General features: G+C 40.1%; 1 protein-coding gene across 1 annotated transcript in view; it reads right to left on the reverse strand.

Moving 5' to 3' along the window:
• Window positions 1-19,106, reverse strand: part of KCNH1 (potassium voltage-gated channel subfamily H member 1) — a 187,427-nt gene that overhangs the window by 93,087 nt on the left and 75,234 nt on the right. Inside the window, exons 8-9 of the mRNA XM_055816592.1 lie at window positions 4,504-4,703; window positions 535-787 (exon numbers count right to left, since the gene is read on the reverse strand). Of these exons, the coding sequence (XP_055672567.1) occupies window positions 535-787; window positions 4,504-4,703 (453 nt within the window). The remainder of the gene's footprint in view (window positions 1-534; window positions 788-4,503; window positions 4,704-19,106) is intronic.

Below are 19,106 nucleotides of genomic sequence, written 5' to 3' on the forward strand. Positions count from 1 at the left end.
ACAATCAGCTCTTTTTTAATGCCTCCAACCTAAAGCTGTCATTCCAAGTTAACACAGATCAGCTCTACATTTTTATATTACTTTGACTTTAAAAGAGATAAATATTATTTCAGCATGAGATCTTAAATAAATCTAATTGGAAAGTTTTCAGCAAAAGTGGATTACTAGGGGTGGGAGGGAGGCAGGGAAGCCAGGCACTTTAAAAAAAAGTTTTCTTGAAGTCCTCAATGGAATTTCTGATGAAAAGAGATGTGGTAAGACAGGGACAACCCCAGGAATGACCAGGATCCCGATGCCCAAGTAGAGTTTCCATTGGCCAGAAGGAATAGGGTTGAAGCAATCTGGAGAGGAGATGATTGCCCTTCCTATTTACCTATGTGGAACAGGAAGGACAATAAAACAGCTCACCAGGCTGCGGTAAAGCTAATTTGACTGAAGCTTTTAAAAGAATAAGTGCTTGAGTAGAAAAGGCTATAAAAATGCTCAACACATCTATATTTGTGCACAATGCATATTATCAGCTGTGAAACTCACCTAATATAGCAACAACTTCATCATCCTGGATTACTTCCAAAGACCCTGAAACCACAAAGCAAAGGCTGTCGACGCTCTCGCCAGCGTGGTAGATCAGGTCTCCCGGGGCACAGTGCACTGTCTGAAATTCCATGGCAAGTGCTCGAAGACACCCATCACTTGCCAGCCTGAAGGCTGGGTGCTCCTTGAAAACTTTGCGGTTCAGATGCACGCAGATATCTGCTCTCATGTCCTTAGGGCATATCTGTAACACCTGAGAAGGAAATTAGGCAATCAATTCCTATGCACGGCTTATATATGCCTATTGTTGCTAGTCTACTACACAGGGTTTATGAACTACTTTCCTCATTACAAAATTTCCAGTTTCAGTCCATACTTTGTTTTTATATGATCTATACACATAAGCCACAACACTAACTTAAGCTACTTTACAATACCCAAAGGAAAATAATGCTTGCATCTCGGCAACAGGCTCTGCTGGATATTGAATTATCAGGATAAAGCTTCAGGGTTTTAAGACAATAAAACTGAGGACACAGCAGTACAGAATGTGGTGTAGAAAAGCTTCCTGAAGGATTGTTTCTGGAGGGTGGATCACTCTTGATAGGCATATTCCATGAAAAGCCTGCACAAATTATATGCTCCAAGTGGGATAATTTTGTATAAAGAAGTATAATCTCATACCCCTTTAGCAAAAAAACACCCAGTTATTGCAAGTTTCATTAACTCATAATACTGAGATTTGCAGGTATTCAAATTCACCCCTTTTCTTGGCTGTTACTGACAGTAGAGTTTTTTGTTCACACAAGAAAGGGACTTTAAGGTATGATACTGTGTTGGGCAACTTTTGATCTTCCAAATGCCCTCATGGCAATTCATGATATGTGCTCCTAAGGGTACACAAACCGATGCTTAGCACAGCAGGTACTGGTCAGGGCCATTTCTGAAGGTTTTTGATATAATACAGACCAAGTGGAAAGAATACAGAATTACTACTGCATGTACAGATTAAAAGTTCCTGGCAAAACCACTGGAAATACCTAACATGAACAGAGTTTTGGGATGACAAAATCCTTGGAGGATAGTCTGGGATGAAGTACATCTCAGTACATATTGTTTGAGAAAAACACTGAATAGTATAAGTCTGCCTCATTATATTTTTTTTTCTCAGTAATAACTATTCCACCCAATTAAGGTGCACTCTGAGTGAGCTTCAGAGTTACTCCCACACATTTTCCTGGATGGAAAGAGATGGCTGCTTTGACGAACACACTCCTGGAAAACATAAAGGTAACACAGGGAGCACTGCGGGTATGCCTATACCTTACAATGGGGCTCTGTGCAAGATCTGAGCAGAGAACCAAGCTCATAGCTCTGTGCATGGCACTGGTTCCAGATATTATGCTTGCTACTTCAAAGGCAAAGGATTCTACCACCAATATCATCATCTTTGGCCCACCTCCAAGCAGACCTGCTATTACAGATATTACTTCTGAAAGAGATATATTTCTATAGTGCTGAAGTGTAGGGCACTCATGGATGATCTCTCTTGGCTGCCCCACACGGAGCAGCAGCCAAAACTGCCAGTTCTGTTTTCCAGGCTCACAGAAATGGGTTGGGCCAGCAAGACCAGCATGGAACACAGGCAGTGACCATAGCTGTCTTTGCAATTATCTCATTTACTCTGGCAACAAACTGTTCTGTATTTGCAGATGGCTTGCCAAACTTTGCTACTGGAATTGCACACACACACACACTCTCCACAGCACTATGTCAGCTACTAAGAAGAAAATTAACTCTATCCCAGCCAAAATCAGGACACAGTTACTTGACTATCACGCACAAAAACAGTTGTTGTAATAGAAGCAGTAGTAAGAAAACCTAAATAGACAAGGGAATATTTAAAATGAGGCTCTTATACAAAAGTCCCTTGGCTTCCCAGTCTAAGAGGAAATTAACTTATTTTCCATTCCCCATTTAAAGAAGTTGTCTCCAAACTTCACAAAAATTAAAGGGATTAAAGACATTTGAGAGTTAACAGAAAAATGGCAGAAGACTTTCATTTATATGGGAGGTAAGAAACATATCTTCATGGATTAATTTTAGAATCTTTCAGCAGCTCTTGGTTAAATTTTGTTACACTGGCATTTTCTAGACTTACAGACTTTGTTTTTAGCTGATTATTCACTCTTTGGCATGCCTGAAGTTAACACTGAACTGACAAAATTGTGGCCTACAAAATAGTGAGAAGATTGATTCTGTGCTAAGTTCATCTTTAAATATCTGCCTCATCTGTAGAAAGCTGCACTGCATTACACAGCAGCACAACTACCACTGTTCTGTCACAGGAGCAATACATGTTTATTCATTGCATGACATCCCAGAAGATATACACAGGCATCAAACCAGCTCAGACCTGCGTTTGTGGGCTGGCACAGCCATTAGTCGGTCTCCTATCTGCTAGCTTTTGCTACGCAGATGAAAGTTGATTTCTTGGTTTTACAGTCATCCCTACTGGCAGTTCAGCTATGAACACACCAGTTATTGAAAACAGCACCAAATTAAGCTCTTTGATGTCCTGATAATTGGAGACTTTTTTCCTTGTTTATTAAGATAATTCTCAAAGGCTACAGTGAGTTGTGCTTGGTTTGGTTATCCTGCTGTCTCTAAAGGCATTCTTAAAGCATTTCTCTCCTTATCAGAGGAAGCCAAGAATGAACTTTGAAGATAAGCTAAAACAAACATGTATTACATAGCAGTTTTTTCTTGTCGCTTTGTTAAAATGATGAGAGGAGCTTGTACTAGGAGGTGAATAAAAGCACGGGCATTCATTATACTATGTATCCTCGGATATTGTCTCTCCACCTTCCCCAAATGTACCTACCTCAAACCCTTAACCCTGCACAAAGGTACTTTGTGAGAAAACAGGCCGAGCAGCTTCTAATCAGCACTATCCAGCACTAAAATACCATTTCTTTCTGAAAGCTACTACGACAGACAGTGCTACCCAGAATCATGGTCTGGGATCTAAACAGTAGATATGCTGAAGACAATTTAGTAAAGCAAAGAGTACCCTGTGTACCCACTGGTCTCCAGACAGCCCAGTGCAAGGCCACATCTGTTCAACTCTTTCGTAACGATGCTTTAACAGCTAGACAGAAATGAAATTGTTTGCTTTTTAACTGCAGCATCTACAGCTTAGAATACTAAATTAAGCCACCAACCAGCAGGCTGGCCACCAGAGCATTGGTATGGTCTCCTGAATGAAACACCCCACAAATCACATGTATTTACAAGCAGAAGAAAACCAGTATCTACCTCCATAAAAACTGGCAACTAATATAAAAGTGGCATGCAGTTGCTTTTGTACATTTGTTTTGACCATTTGTTATTTTAAAAGACACAGTGGGAATTCACTTGTAAATGCAATGAATTAGGATGATAACATTTGCCTCACATATGGCAGATGTCGAACAATACATTATTATTACACCAATGACTTCCAGTTTTCATTAATACCTTCAACCTACACATGGAATACTACATTCAAATTCCACAAAGACAAAACGAATTTTACTTTGTATTCAAGCCCACAGAGCTGCAAACAACCTCACACAACAGAAATATTTCCAAAAAAATCTTATATGAAGAAATTCTGAGATTCTGCTAGAACTTGCAACTTTTTATTTAGTTATCGTCTTCATTTACTGAAAACCAAGCTCTTTCCCTCATCATTTTTACACTACTTCATGACGTATCACCAGCAAAACATACATACTTTTACCACTAACATATGTCAGTATGACAGAATAACTGGAATACTGTATTTGAAAGTTTAAAATTAAGGGAAGCTACTACTTGGAACTATTTAAAGAATATTTGTCTTCTTTACTAAGAAAGTATCTCCTGTTTATTTTAATGAAATATTTTCAGGATGTGACTTCTTCCCTTGCGATTTGATTTACTTACCTTTTCAGTGTCTATTCCTCTGGACATTGACCAGGTGGAAACAATGTAATCCATCACACGTTCACTCAGTCCTTTAGGGACCTGGTAGAGTTTTAGAAAGTCCCGGACACTGTTCAGCATTTCATGATATCTGTTTGTATTAGCATACATTTGCTGAAATATGGTTGTCACATTACCAAAAATGGTTGCATACAGAAGGGCTGTAAAAAAAGAAGAAAACCAACAGATATAATACATAGTAAGTTGTGACGATTAGTCTGTGTTCCACTGTGCTTTAAGAGTGGAAATGCCAGGTCTGTGGAAATGCATGCAGTATCAGTGCTTTGCTAGGAATGAGCACAAGTGTCTTATAGGTCACGTTCAGCATTACAAATTGAGGACCACCGCCTACTTTTGTGATGGCAAGTCCTGCAACACAGAGTTCCTGAAACACAACCATTTGTCTTTGTCCATCAAACAATTCAGTAGTATCCTAAACCTTACAAAACCGCAAGAGAAGACACAAGAATTTTACGGCAAACAGCTTGACAGCAAATACTTTAAAATGTCATCTCTGGTTTATAGCACCTGTGTTGAAATGCCATCAGTGACAGATTTCTAAGCTTTAAGTGCATTACCACAGTAGTAAGCCAAGTCATCATTACCCACCTCAGTGTGACAACAACAATGCATCAAAGCAGAAGATGGAATATGTAATAAACAGCTACCATGGGTCAGTGATTTATAGATGTAAGTTTAATAATACATAACAACTTGCATTATGCTTTATATTCTTCAGGCAGAAGAACAGTAAGGCCTGAGGCAAGAGCTAGAGCCCTCAAAGGCAGGCAGACCACTGCACAGCCCTTCTGACTTCATTCAACACAGTTATGAAGCCAGCTGGTTCATCGAGATGGGTTTAAGAATAAACATGAGAAAGAAAAAAAGGCAGTATTTTGAGGTGTGGAGAGAAGCAGATGAAAACACACAGGACTTGAGAAGATCCACCTGCCGAAGCCCAGGACAGGACACCAGGCTGGTAGCAGTCTCAGTGGTGTTTACATGGCCTGCAGAGGCTGGGGCTCTTCCAGCCAGTCTAGCCCTAAATGGAAGGGAGGGACAGGCAGCCTGGAGGGGAGCTTTCCCTTGCTGTGACCAGGGCAGCGATGTCTGAGAGGCTGGCTGCAGAGGGAGGTGAACAGTCAGGTAGCAGATGCAAAAATAGCCATTAGTAAGTGCTGCGGCTTGCTGAGGACGTTCTTTCTCCTTATCACCTCCTGTCCCTCAAAACAGGCCCCCAACTGTCAGTATGATGTACCTTCCACTTGAGATGAAAATAAATAATTGAGAAGTCAAATATATTAAAAAAGGAGAATATTTTGCCTTACCTAAACACCCCTTTTTGCTGTTTATTTCCTTCCTTATCCCCTCTTACAAACAAACAAACAAAAAAAATTTTTTTTTTTCTTCATTTTTCCTCACTCCATTCATTGCTTTGAGAATGCAGCTATTTATTCAGGTCAATGTTACAGGCGGATATCCTAAAGCCAACAAAGATGCTTTAAGGTTTTATGAGCAACAAAAACCCTTTGATAATGTGCAAAAGAAACTTACAGTACTGCCTTTTCCCTGATCATTGAGAGATGCAATTTAAATCTAGACTTGCTCAAGGCCTTTACACTGCTGATTCTCTACAGATGCTGTATGACTTCCCTTTTTATGAGTTCCTGTAGAGACCCGCTCTCCCCTTTTCCAACTACCCCTCAGTACAGGCAGGTATGAAAACATATATAAAAATGTGCAAACTTAGATTAAAAAAATATTGGAAAGTATGAATAGGGATACAGTGACCAGAAATTTATAGATTATTTTTCTGTTTAACCTTAACTTGTGCCTGAGCTAAACCATACCAGAAAGTCCGATGCAATGAGTTCTGAAGATAAAGAAATGCTATAGAATACAGATTTACCATAAAGGCTCCTTAATCCACAAGTATTTTGTATTTGAAGAGTATTACCTTAGCCTGACTATGTCCTCTTTTGCCCTCTGTTATGCAGATGCCAACACAACCCTACAATATTGCTAACCTTAGGCCCTACTTACACAGACTTTTACCAGGTACTCTAATAGAAATCAAACCTGGGACCTCCAAATCTGCAAAGTTCCACTGGCAGGACACTGCAGCAGTGCAAGGCATCCCCAAGCACTATTCTTCTGCCAGCCAGAGTAGTGCTGAAAGTAGGTGACAGATTAGGAAGAGGGTCACAAGCAAATTCTTATCTGTAGATTTCTGGGCAACCAGACTTATGTGCATACAACTATCTCTTGCTCTCTGGTGAACAGTGAGACCCAGGGGTTCAGTACCTTGGGACGTATAGCTCTATGCCAACAAAGGTAAAACGGAGTCTCCACTGTCCCATTACTGTCCAGCTACAAAAAGCCTAAGCAAAAACTGGAATTTTGGTTCTTTGATTATTGTAAGGCAAGCATTCCTAGAGCAATTTCCACTGCAAATTCTAGCTACTATGCTCCAGTATGACAATTATCTTGGTAAGAAAAATTATTCCTGCCTACATTAATTTTTTATTAAAAAAAAAAAATCCCCAAACTTACAATCCTTAATTTATCATTAGCTAACCACTTTATTCCTATTAAAGACACATTAAAGCCAAGGATTTTTGCAGCCTAATATTGGGTAGATACATTAGCATATTAAACATTGACCTCTTCTGCACAGAAACAGCTAGCTGTGTGCCTCTCTTCCTTTCAAAGGAATAATGAAATGAACCTGCTGCAGTACACTGCAGCCCCAGAAAGATTTCAGAAACACACACTCTGCTACAGGAAGAAAGTTGGGCAATTTATGACAGAGCAAAATCTCCAACGCCTCCTCTCCATGAAGGTCAAGATCCCTCAGAAAAGATAGAGGCTCCCTCCCAACATGAATACTCTTTTCTGACAAGATAAAGAAAAACACATAGTCCCCAACAATGTGGCTACCCATTTACAATGCAGTCTGTGTCACCCCATTTTAACAAGTGTTTAAATAATGTCAAAGATAGAAGAATAGTAATTTCAATAGCAGATTACCCACACAAGTGAATCATGAAGGTCAGACACAGGTTGGAAAGGTCACCAAATCATCTGCTACTTTTAATGATGTCACAAATAAGAATGGATAAATAAATACAAGTCAGTGTAGGTCTCAGCTACCACAGTAAAAGCTCTGGGATCTGATTTTAGAATTATAAGAGGAAGAATTTCTATCTGTAAGAATGAGAGGTTTGCAATTACCCCAATTACAGATGTAAGTGCTGCATGCAGTTCCTGAGATGAATCATCAGATTGATGATGATTTGTTCAAAATGCACTCAGCCAAAGTCCTTGCATACGGAATGTGTGCATAAGAACTATACAGCAACAAGTAAGACCAACCTCAACTAATGAACAACCTCTTACATCTTGCCCCCAAGACTTGCAGTGCTTTCTTAAACTGAACTGCCTTCATTTTCACTTTCTAGAAAGCTGATCTAGAAAGTCTGTCTCTCTGCACATAAGTTCCATTTAACAATTAAAAAACCAAACCAAACCCTTTTGCATACTTAAGGAGTAGCCTGTGCTAACCTAAATACTATTGAAAAGAGCAAGCACATGATTTAGATGTATAATTGCATTTTTGTTTTGCTAACAAGTTCCCAGTTTACAACAAATTATTGAGTTAGTAGATGGCTGAGAGAAAGCACAGCCTAGAAAACCTGTTGCACTATATCGCTTCTCACTGAAGATGAAACATAACTCTAAATTAACCACAAAAACTGCATGCCTCAAAGGCATTTTTCAGATAACACATTGTGAAGTCACACAAAATTAACATTGATCAGATAAAAAGAAAAGCAGAAATTAGTAATTGTATGGATTATAACATAATTATATGAGAAAAAAACATTATTTCTATATGTGCAATTAGAACAATGTAAAAGCTTGTAATTGCTTGAGATTAGGGGTCTTGATTAGTGGTAATTATGCCTACTTATGGGTAGAGAGCATGCAGTTAAAAGAAAAATGCTGAACTGTTAATTACAGCCTGCAAGCAAATACCAAACTGAACAGGTATCTATCAAGGAATTGTTTACAGCACTAGCTTTGATAGAATTGTTATTTGTAGTCATGCGACTTGAAACCAAAGCATCTAACGTAAGATTTACTTATCAAGCATTTATAAAACCTTCTAGAACAGTACAGAATTTAAATGGGTTGCCCCATTTTCTATCAAGACAGATGCTGAGCTGCTTAATTTGCTACTTCTTAGGAAGCTTTGTATATTATAAAGTTTCCTATTTGTATTTTTTATCTAACTTTTATTTTTCATTCATACAATGTGTACAGATACATTTAGCTATTAAATAATAAATAGAAACAACTTAGCCATAATCTAATAGTTCAATTAATATTTTTTCACTTTATTCACTTTATGAATTTTCACAATGTATTTGTGTAACATTTTCACATGGTATAAAGCACATTACAATTGCTACTATCTTCTCAGTGGGTACATCAACTCCTGGTTTTCACAACTTGGGGAAAAAGACATTTTTGAAGTGAAAGTAAATTCCCACAGGAGCTCTTCCCCCATGCTGTTCTGGTGACTGTTAGATCCTGTTCTTCCCAAAGCTCTCTGTTCTCCCGGATTGAACCGATACATTGCTCCACCTCCCTCCTCTATCACTCCACTGGCTTGTTAATTTGCACCTCAGCTTAGGTACCCCACAAACAAAAGCAAGGTAGTAGCAATGGCAAAGATCAAAGAACTGGCACACTACTATCAATTAAGCAAGGCTGAAAATCAATTCAGTGGCCAAGAGCAAAGCAGAAAGCCTGAATAGGCCATGAGGGACATGACCATCAAGCTATGTGGCAGAACCACTTGACTTCCAGGATGAAAGATGAGAGGCCACAGGAAAATTTTATTAAACTCTTAGTCAAATCCTACTGCAAATCTTCTCACACTCATCACATTTGCTGAAATCACCCGGCTGATGACAGATAGGACATCGAAGGACCACACTGGGCTTGAGCTACACTGGAAATGTCTCCCCTGCAGAAAGATAAGCTACCAGTGAGGACACAGTTGATAAGGGCTAAGCAATAGAACATGAGACACGATTTCTCTTCCTCTTCCCATCACCAAAAACCCAAAAACTGCAATGAAATGAAAGTCAGAGACATAAACAAGGGAACAGCTGCTCTAAAAAGCCACTTAAGCAACTACCAAGGACTAGAGTAGTAGAAACATCTGTGCACCTTAAAATAGGCTGTCTGCAGTATGTAAGGGAAGAAATGGAAGAGTTAAGCAGAGCTATGGAACAAACACCAAACAGCTTCCACTGCTTCTCTCCTCACACCCTTTCCTAACTCTACAAAATAAAAGCAGACTGCTACTACAGCAGCGTAAACACACAGGTCAATAAGCTCCTGCTGTCTCAGGGGCTTGAAACCACTTACATTTTGCCAGTTTAAGGCTTAATACAGAAGAAGAGAGGTAAGTGTTGGTAAAACACCAAACCTTCCAAATATGCTGAACTCCAGCATCCCTAAGGATGCTTCAAAACTGAAGTTTTTTTTATTTTTATTTCATTTGGTAGCACCCACACAGCTGGTAGCAGCAATCACAGGTGTTTTGGCTCACAAGAATTTCACAAGCCTTGGGCATCCTGGGCAGCACAAATCTCCAACAGGTTTTGCTTTCGCCTTCAGCATGTTTGGGCTGAGATAAACAGCATGGGAAAACACACAAACTGAAACTGATCAGAAGAGTGATCAGAGCCAAAGTAGATAAAAGCCAATAAAACAAACTTCAGCATCAGTTCTGCAAGAAAGCTCTCCAACACAAACAGCTCTCTAAACTCACAGAGAAGGGCCAACACCACTTTGCACTCTATGAAAGGCTGCATCTTCGATCCAAGAATCTGCTTATGAAAAGAGAGTATAAAGGCCCCCCCCGGCAAGCCATACAAACGAAGGTTAGCTATTACCTCCAGGGCCAAGCACCTACCTCTGTACTGCAGCACCTGACTAAACTAACACAGCCCTACTAATTAACACTGCCAATTTTGGATTTTGGCAAATTAAGAAGTGTCCAAACAAGTAAAATGACAAGAATTCTGATTCACAAAACTCATCGTTCACTTATTTTGACAGCTACAATTCAGTATTACATTTACACTGAAAGGCGCTAAGTCATCCAGAGCAGGACTTACCGACAGCCACAGACTCCACTGCAGGCAACATGCTTACAGAAAAGCACGTTACTGAAGTAATCAGATGCACAAGTCAGAACTAGCCTGTGAGGACTTGGATGTGTTCTTGGTTGCAAAATTAAGTAATAAGAATCTGTTAGTACATTATATTTGTGCTGTAAAGGGAATCCAACAGAAGACAACACAAGCATGACACTGAAAGGAATTAAAGAAAAGAGCATCCTGGATACAGGAGACTTTAAACTGGTAGACTTAGAATTCCCTAACCACGAGCTTCTCTCACCTTCAGAAAAACAGGGTTGTGTGTTCTTATTCTATAAACAAACAGCACTCACAGACTAAGTTCACCTGACTTTTCTCAGATTACCTGAAGGCGTCCATATTTCTGCAAGGCCCTGTACTTGCACTGACTGGTTAGTCCTCATGAAGTAACATCATGTTACATCCAAAGGTGTATCGTAAACCAGATGTAAAGATACATGTTCTGCCTCAACTTACAGGTTCTTAAACGAGATAGCCACAACTAACTGCAAACACAGTAATTCCCGGTAATTAATTGAAATTAGGGCCTTAGCCCTTGATACCAAAAGGACTTTCAAAGAGCCACTACAGTTTAACTAGTGAGTCCACAGAAAGCTCCTTGCAGAATCAAATTTTATTTCAGTCAATATACAATAAGGGGTAGCAAGAGCAACAGGCAAGAAGATATGAAAGGGGAAACGTCAACATGACCACTCAAAGTTAAGACTAGAGAAAAAGGAAGGTAATTCCACAGAAATGGCACTTTCCAGTTACCCCTCCATGTTTTATCCCCACAGGATACATTCCGTCTCTGGTAAGGTCAGACAGAATGACCAGGAAATGTGCTGATTTTCACAGCTAGTTAAAACCACTGCAACTCCTGTAAAGAACAAGGTATTTATCAAAACATCTTTAGGAAGGTCATAAAGGGTTTTAAATGTGGAGCAGGATCTTGACGATGCTCTATGTTTTAAGCATGTGCACTTCACGACTTCATGTCTAAAGCCTTGCTCTAGACAAAGCTAATTTGATTATCAAGAGGAAACTAACTGTACAAACAGGTTACGGCTGCAAAACTTATCAGTATTCCAAACATACAAGGCCAGACTCACCAGTGGGACACTTTTATCAACAAGGGACGACTTCAGTTCACTGTATTCACTAGCAGGTTTTACCATGATTAGAATTATTAAAATGGCAAAATCCGAGTAAAACCTCTGCAATTTGCAAGAAAGAACACTATTTTACTGTTTTGTAGAACTTTATGGACAATAAAATTTAAATTGTCTAGAAAATTGAAATGGATTTCCATTTCATTTCCCAGCACTAATGAACAGATCACCATTTAAATGACGACTGAGCCATTTAAGGGCGTCATTTTTCTTCTACAATTTATACAGGGTAATGCATGGCCATTTTCAATTACTTGGTTAAAATTAAATCTCCAGATACTGCTTCTAGGTTTTTTTTACTAACTTGCACCAATATGAAAGCTTTTGCTTTGAAAGCTGTTTTTTATCTACCCTCAACTTATCTAAAATGGTTACCCCCAATTATAAGCAAACTCTCATTTTTAATTTTTTTTTAATCTATTACTGAAATAGAACTACACATTAAAAAAACAGTTAGGAAAAGATTAAAGAAAGGCATGAATAAAAAGGAAAAGTTGTTCTCTTCTCATGGGAAACTGCTTACATACATAGTTTTTTGGGTTCCTCTGTTTACCATATTTCCTCTATAATTTGTATGATGTTTTCCATGAAGGTTTGCAGGAGCGAAATCTAGAGAGGCTCAAGGAAATAGCCTTTTATCCAAATGTTCTGGCTCTTTCCCTGCAGTTCTGTTGGGCTTTGTACTGCTGGCTCAGGCCCTTTCCTGTTGGCTGTTCCCAAGCCAGATTTTGCAATAACCTGCTTGTAGACTTTTGAGGGTTCAGAACTGGATCTGAATTTTGCACACCAAAGCCATCACCCAGCACTTACACATACTGAATTCTGGACTGCATTTCCCCCCCGTCATTGATGCAACACAAGAGTTTGGTGGCTAAAGTCACCTGCTGACAACTGCCCAAGCAGCATTCTCTAGAGTGATTCCTTTTGGTCATTGCTACAGACCTCACTTTAATTAAAGTATCTTACATTTGAGTGAGATATTTAGAGTAATCCTTCATTCCCAATGATAAATGAGTTCAGGTAGATTCCCTCAACTCCCACCAGAGTGCCCATGTGGGAAGTTAATAGCTGGCTGCATTTCTTGCTGAGTGTGTTCAGATCTGAATCCACCCGTAAGACTACAAGGAGGAAGGACCCAAGGCCTCCCCTGAGGCTGCAGTGATCTCACTTCTCATTAGGCTTAAAACCTCAACTCAGCTATCCACTTAAACATAGGCTTTAAACACTACTCCACAGGTGTGAGCACGTATGCCTGTGATTAAAGTTAAGGACATAGTTAGGAGAAATACTGAGATGAAGCAGCTCTCTTTGACCACTAACTTTCATCCCAAAGCTTTTGCCGTCCATGTAGCAAGCACACCTCAATCTTTTTTTAGGCTTTGTCTTCTCTGAGAACAAATGAAAAGGTAACATTTTAATGCCTATAAATTACCCCAATATAAAAGCAGAGTGGGATGAAGGCACTATGGTTTCCTTGTGAAGTGAACCAGAGGTGGCTGGTAGAGTGTTGGCCTCACCCAGTCAGCTGGTGTAAAAATTGCACGTCCCTTGCCCCACAGATTCCAGAGAAAAGTAACTTCTGTGAATTAACTGCATTGTCCCCAAACCAAAACCCTTCAAACAGGAAGTACGTAACTGAGATGAAGCCCGGGTCTTCTGTAGCTCACCTGGCTTACACCCACTAGCACTTTTCAGGCTGACTTAGCTCCAGGCGGTCACCAATGATCTATACATTGGTTGCAGAGAGGTTGTGTTAATCACCGAGGAGCTGTCAAGCCTGTTCAGTCGACAGGCCAGCCAGCTAGAGTTAAGAGCACAGCTGCATCTGCCAGGATGAGTGGGAACTGGAATTAAGGACAAATAATTCTTAGTTCAGACCAACTTTACTGTGAAATTAAACCCCTAAAACTATTGCACTTAACTGGACTGTGCTCTACCTGACTGCTTTGCTTCTCCACCGCTCAGTCTGAAGCTTCTGATGCAATAACCTTGGTAAGCCAGACTCCTGGAGTGTTGTTACTTCAATAACCACAGGAAGACTGCAAGATGCTCTTCAGCTGACACTGCATGACCTGCCAATCCCATCTTGCACTTGCACATCTTTTACTTCTGAGTGCAACAAGTGCAAACAAGTTATGTGACTATAATTCCATACAAGGCTTTCAAACACTTCCCAAAAAAACCTAAAGACAAACTGGTCCAAAAACTTACTTTTTCTGGTGTCATTAAATAGTTAACAAATATTTTATGGTGTTTGTAACACAAATAAGAATACTGGAGTTTTTAATTATGTCGAGTAAACCAATGAGGTCTGAGATAAAGACAATATTTGCAGATGAAGTCTAATCTGAGGTGGTTAAAGAATAATTGTCATGGAATGACTAGGTCTGAGTCATGCTCCTCCCACACACACAGATGTTCTTGCAGACCAAAATCAATAGGTGCATACAGTATGAACAGGAATGGGAAATGGGAAAAGCTCATAGACCGTGGCTTCTCTAGGGGGCCTGCTTTACTGACAACTCAAATGACAGGTTAGTGAAGACACATATGGCTTATCAAAAAATAACTGAAACAACTGTTTGGGTTTTTAATGAGAAACGGTGGATGACTGCATATGAGAAGAATACTTTTCTCTGGAGTGGTGAAGAGGGTTATAGCCTAACTTTCAGAAATGGGTAAACATTACTGTTCTATGGCTCCAGTCATGAGGATGCTTCTCTTCCAGGCTGACTCTGCTGTTTTATTAGAACTCAGCAGGACTAAAAGCAGTAGTAAAGGTAAGCACGCACACAGCTGGGAGGTCCACACGGAACTTCTAAAAAAGATACATCATTATATTCAGGGGTAGATATTATTGCATAAGAGATACTGCCTAATTTATTTTAAAAGTAAACATTACATAGAAATCATCTGACATCTAAAAAATGTTAGGTAGCTACATTTTGTGTTTTGGTGAGTTTGTTAGCAAGCCAGCACAAAATGCAAATATATTTGCACATACACAAACTTTTACAGTCAGAAGTAATAACCCATTGGGACCTTTTTAAAGAACTATACTGCTTGTGCAGTGCCTGAACCAGTGAGGCACACAAGAATGGTATTTGCGGATGCTAATAAGCTGAGGCTGGCCAACAGAAAGTACAGAGGACTCTCAAAGGTAATGAAATACCTTTGTCAACAATTTGCAGCTACAAATCTCATCCAGTAGTTAGGTACAGAAAGATTCTTCTTGCTTAGGGAAGACTGCAGCTATGCTCCCCTGCAGTCAACATGCACCTGGGATAAAACAGGCCTGCATTTCAAATCTCAGTGCAGGAGCAGAGACCTGAACCCAGGTCTACGATTTTTCTGTAGAGTTCCTTCACCTAAAGGTGTATGGGTATTTTGAGAGAAAGGAGAAGAAAAGAGTTTTTACTGATAGACCTGTTCCAGTCTCCATAAATACAGCAGAAATATGAACCCAACATTTCTGTATCCTTGGAGTCTTTTAACCATGAAGTAATTAATTAGAATGGGAGTGGCAGATATCTCTGGCCATAAACACAGACCTCTCTGCTCTTCACCTCTCCACAGAGCAGTAACGCATTTTCTGGCAGGCATGCTCCGGGAAGCTTTACTTGGCCAGCCCCAGCAGGTAGAGAACACCTACTATCCTAGCATTCCCAAAAGGTCCTAGGAAAAAAGGTAATTTCTAATATTGGCTTAAGTAATTTCATATGTTTGCATCAACAAAGTCTTAGGAACCACAGGGATATAAGGTGGCTGTAGCAATCGGTAACAGCAGCCAGAATCTCAGTTTAAGTTCATCATCATCAGGAGTCAAACCTCAGAGTAAACTGTTCATCGCTGTGATACAAGGCACATAATAAAAGAACAGTGGCTCCTCTTGAACTTAAACCCTGATCTTTGGATTCCAAAATGAAAGGTCCTTACAGTTCAGATCCCCACTCTCTGCCAGCACAACACTGGATCTAACCTAATCCTGCAGCAGTTCCAAGGCAGTCATTAAAGAAGCATTTCCTAATAATTCTTGCAAATCAGGGATAACTTTCACAACATCAGAAACTACCAGAACACAGATTTCCAAAACAGTCTTTGCAGTTATCAAGTCTTTCCCTTCTTTAAGCAATGAAGAACTTGCTTTCTATAATTCTATGTCACATACAGTATCTCCTAAGTGGCATCTACCAGATCACCTTAAATTCTTCCTTCCCACTGACGGAGGCAACAAGAAGATCTTACAGCTCATACAGTAACTGCAGACTAACAGTAGGACTTGGGCAGACAATTGTGGTAAATATGTTCTATCTCATTTACAGGCATTGCAGTTATGAAATTATAAGGAAGTAAAAATGCAGGAACTCATTTTAGCACTTAACAAATTGTGGTAATAACCTGCACGCTCATCTTTTAAAAGCTATGTGAAGTGAGGAACCATTTGTAAGCTGTGTGCTACCATGAATATTCATTTACTGGTCTTAGGAACAAGACAAGGATAGAATGCTTTTCAACAGCTTGAATTTTTGATATTATATAGCTACCACTGGCTGACAGATATTAATGACACTTATCTTTGATCTGTTGCTGTAATCAATCAGTACATGAGCACCAGGCTATTAAAATATTTTTCTGTCAAGCTCACTTGACATGCTTTGAATGGTACACAACTTCAGTGTAGGTTTGGGGTTTTATTTTTTTTTAGGTTATTGCTTTGCTGGGGTTTTTATTAGGTTGTTGTTGTTGTTTTTAAATAAGAGTCTACCTGCAAACCACACAGCAAGTTTTTCTGGGTAAGCGTCTAAGCATCTCTTGAAGCTGTCCCTAAATATCACTCCTGATGTTGGGCATTCAGGATCCGGTCACCATGGTTTCAGCTCCCTTTGACAAATGTCCCTCTGACAGACAACCATCTACCCTGTCCTTCTCCACCTACACATGTGCACGCACACTGTTCTTTAAACCATTGCCCCCTGTCAAATTCTTGTGATCTACCTGGCCCAAAATTACTCTTCATGCTTCCTTCCAGAAGTTCTGCCCTCCTGTTTTCTCTCACTTCTTCCAATTTTCTATTCAATACTGTCTTCCTCCAGCCTTTCAGAAACCTGCCAAGGGAGCAGCGATTTAGCTGTCTCTGCATCACAGAGCCTGCAAAATTTTAATCAACAGCTTAGCAGACCCATCAAAGAGGCTGCCAGACCTTCTTGGCCTCAACAGAGAAACCTAATGACTAGGAGGGAATCAAAGTTAAATTAGATGGTCAAGAGAACATGGAGTCTTCACAGGTTGAAGGAGGGGAGGAAGGGGAAAGACAGAGGTGCAAAGCCTAAATAAGTAAGAAGGGGAATGGAGGAGCAGAAAAGGAATGTAGGTGAGGTTAGAGGAACATGGAACAAAAAGCACCAGACAATAGCTGAACTGGTGAAAAACACAGAGAGTTTAAATGTCCAGGTCTCCGTAAAGGCTTCCCTTTACTGATACCAATACCCTCAAAGTCAAAAAGACACATTTCAGTAGCAGAGCAGAGGGAGGGAATAGCTACGCAGTGGTATGGTATGTACAGGGGACAGTAGAAGACACTCTATTAGTAAGATGTGAAGAGTTAGAGAGGCAAGGCAGGCTGAGCAGAGACATGGAGACGTTTGCATAAGGTCACACGGCAGAGTGTGTGACAGAGCTGGGAACTCAGCCCAAACCTGCCAGCTCAGGTCCTCTCCCCTGTGCACTAGCCCTCACTGGCTCCCACACTGTACTTGTGATATTCTTCAGCACTGATGAGATAAGCAGCAGGGATTTTTTTCACCTTTTGCCTAGCAGCTCATTTCGTTTGCAGGCCATTTTCTGTGTCCAGAACCTTCAGCAGTTTCTAGAAGCTAACAAGCACCAATTCTCTCCGAACATTCGGCAACCAGCTCCAGTAGAAACCAGAAATACTGTCTCAATTCTCTCCAAACATTCAGCAACCAGCTCCAGTAAAAACCAGAAATACTGTCTCTGGGTAAATCGCCATTTCTCCAAGAAAAAGAAATTGTACCAAAAGCCTGCTTAATGAAGAAACTGTTGGAGTTAGGATGACATTCATTAAGATCAATAAGTGAAATGCAGCAGTAGTAGGCTGAGCTGTGGCTAGCAAGCAGCCCTAAAAGCTTTGTTTGAAGAGTGCATCGACATTGTGACTGCAATGCAAGACACTTTAGACTGCGCGAGTCAGACCAGAGAAACACAGTGCCTGTAATAACGAATAGTATGGTGAGAATGTCATCGTAGCTAGAGGGTAATGAAAATAGATTGCCCATTTTTTGTATCTTAAAACAAATACTCTACGATTTTTATTTACTTTTCTCCATTTTTTCAATGCTGAAAGCTTAGGCAAGAAGCCAGAAAGATGAAAGAATAAACATTATAGAACAAGTCAAGGGGACTAGACAACAAATTCACAGAGATTATCACAGAGGGCACTAAAGAGAACAAAAATATTGGGTCCTAACGGTATCCTTCATACAAAAGCCTAAGTTAAACAGGTTGTCACAAGCAGGGTGTGAAAGGGAGGGATAAAGTCCTTTGTGCTACTCTGCATACTGGCAGAAAAGAGCTTCAAGAGCATCTGCAGAGCTACAACTCTCTTCACAGCATTTTCACTTGCCCAAGTTCTCCTCATCACTGTGCCGTCAGGGGCAGCATCTATCCATCTAGAGATCACTGCTCTGCAGTTGGAAGAAGAGATACTTGTTCTTCTGAGCATGCTGCCAACATTTTGAACAATTTTTCCTCCCTGGCTGTGTGGATCTATTTTGCTAGGAGCCTTTCCTATCTGACATTATTTTTCTACCACTGACAAGGTCAAGATGTGATACCCTGAACAGTTCTAAATGCTACCCCATTTCATGCTTCGTATTAGTGTGGTCCGAGAAGGGCACAAGGAAGAGGAAAATTGCCCAGTAAACCTTTTTTGACTGGAATCACCATCAGGATTCCCAAACCAGAATACTCAGGACTGTGTTTTCATGTTCCTAATCCAACTGCAGGAGGGAGAAAACACATACGTGTATAGAAGGCAGAAGATTCTCAAAGGAAATCTTTTTATACTTCACATATTAAGAATACATTTCCCCTTCCAGATAATAACCACTGTGATCTGAAAATCTCCAGCAGTTAATGGCCAGTCCTGACTTCC

Source organism: Falco peregrinus, chromosome 11 (assembly GCF_023634155.1).
Source record: "Falco peregrinus isolate bFalPer1 chromosome 11, bFalPer1.pri, whole genome shotgun sequence".
Taxonomy (NCBI): domain Eukaryota; kingdom Metazoa; phylum Chordata; class Aves; order Falconiformes; family Falconidae; genus Falco; species Falco peregrinus.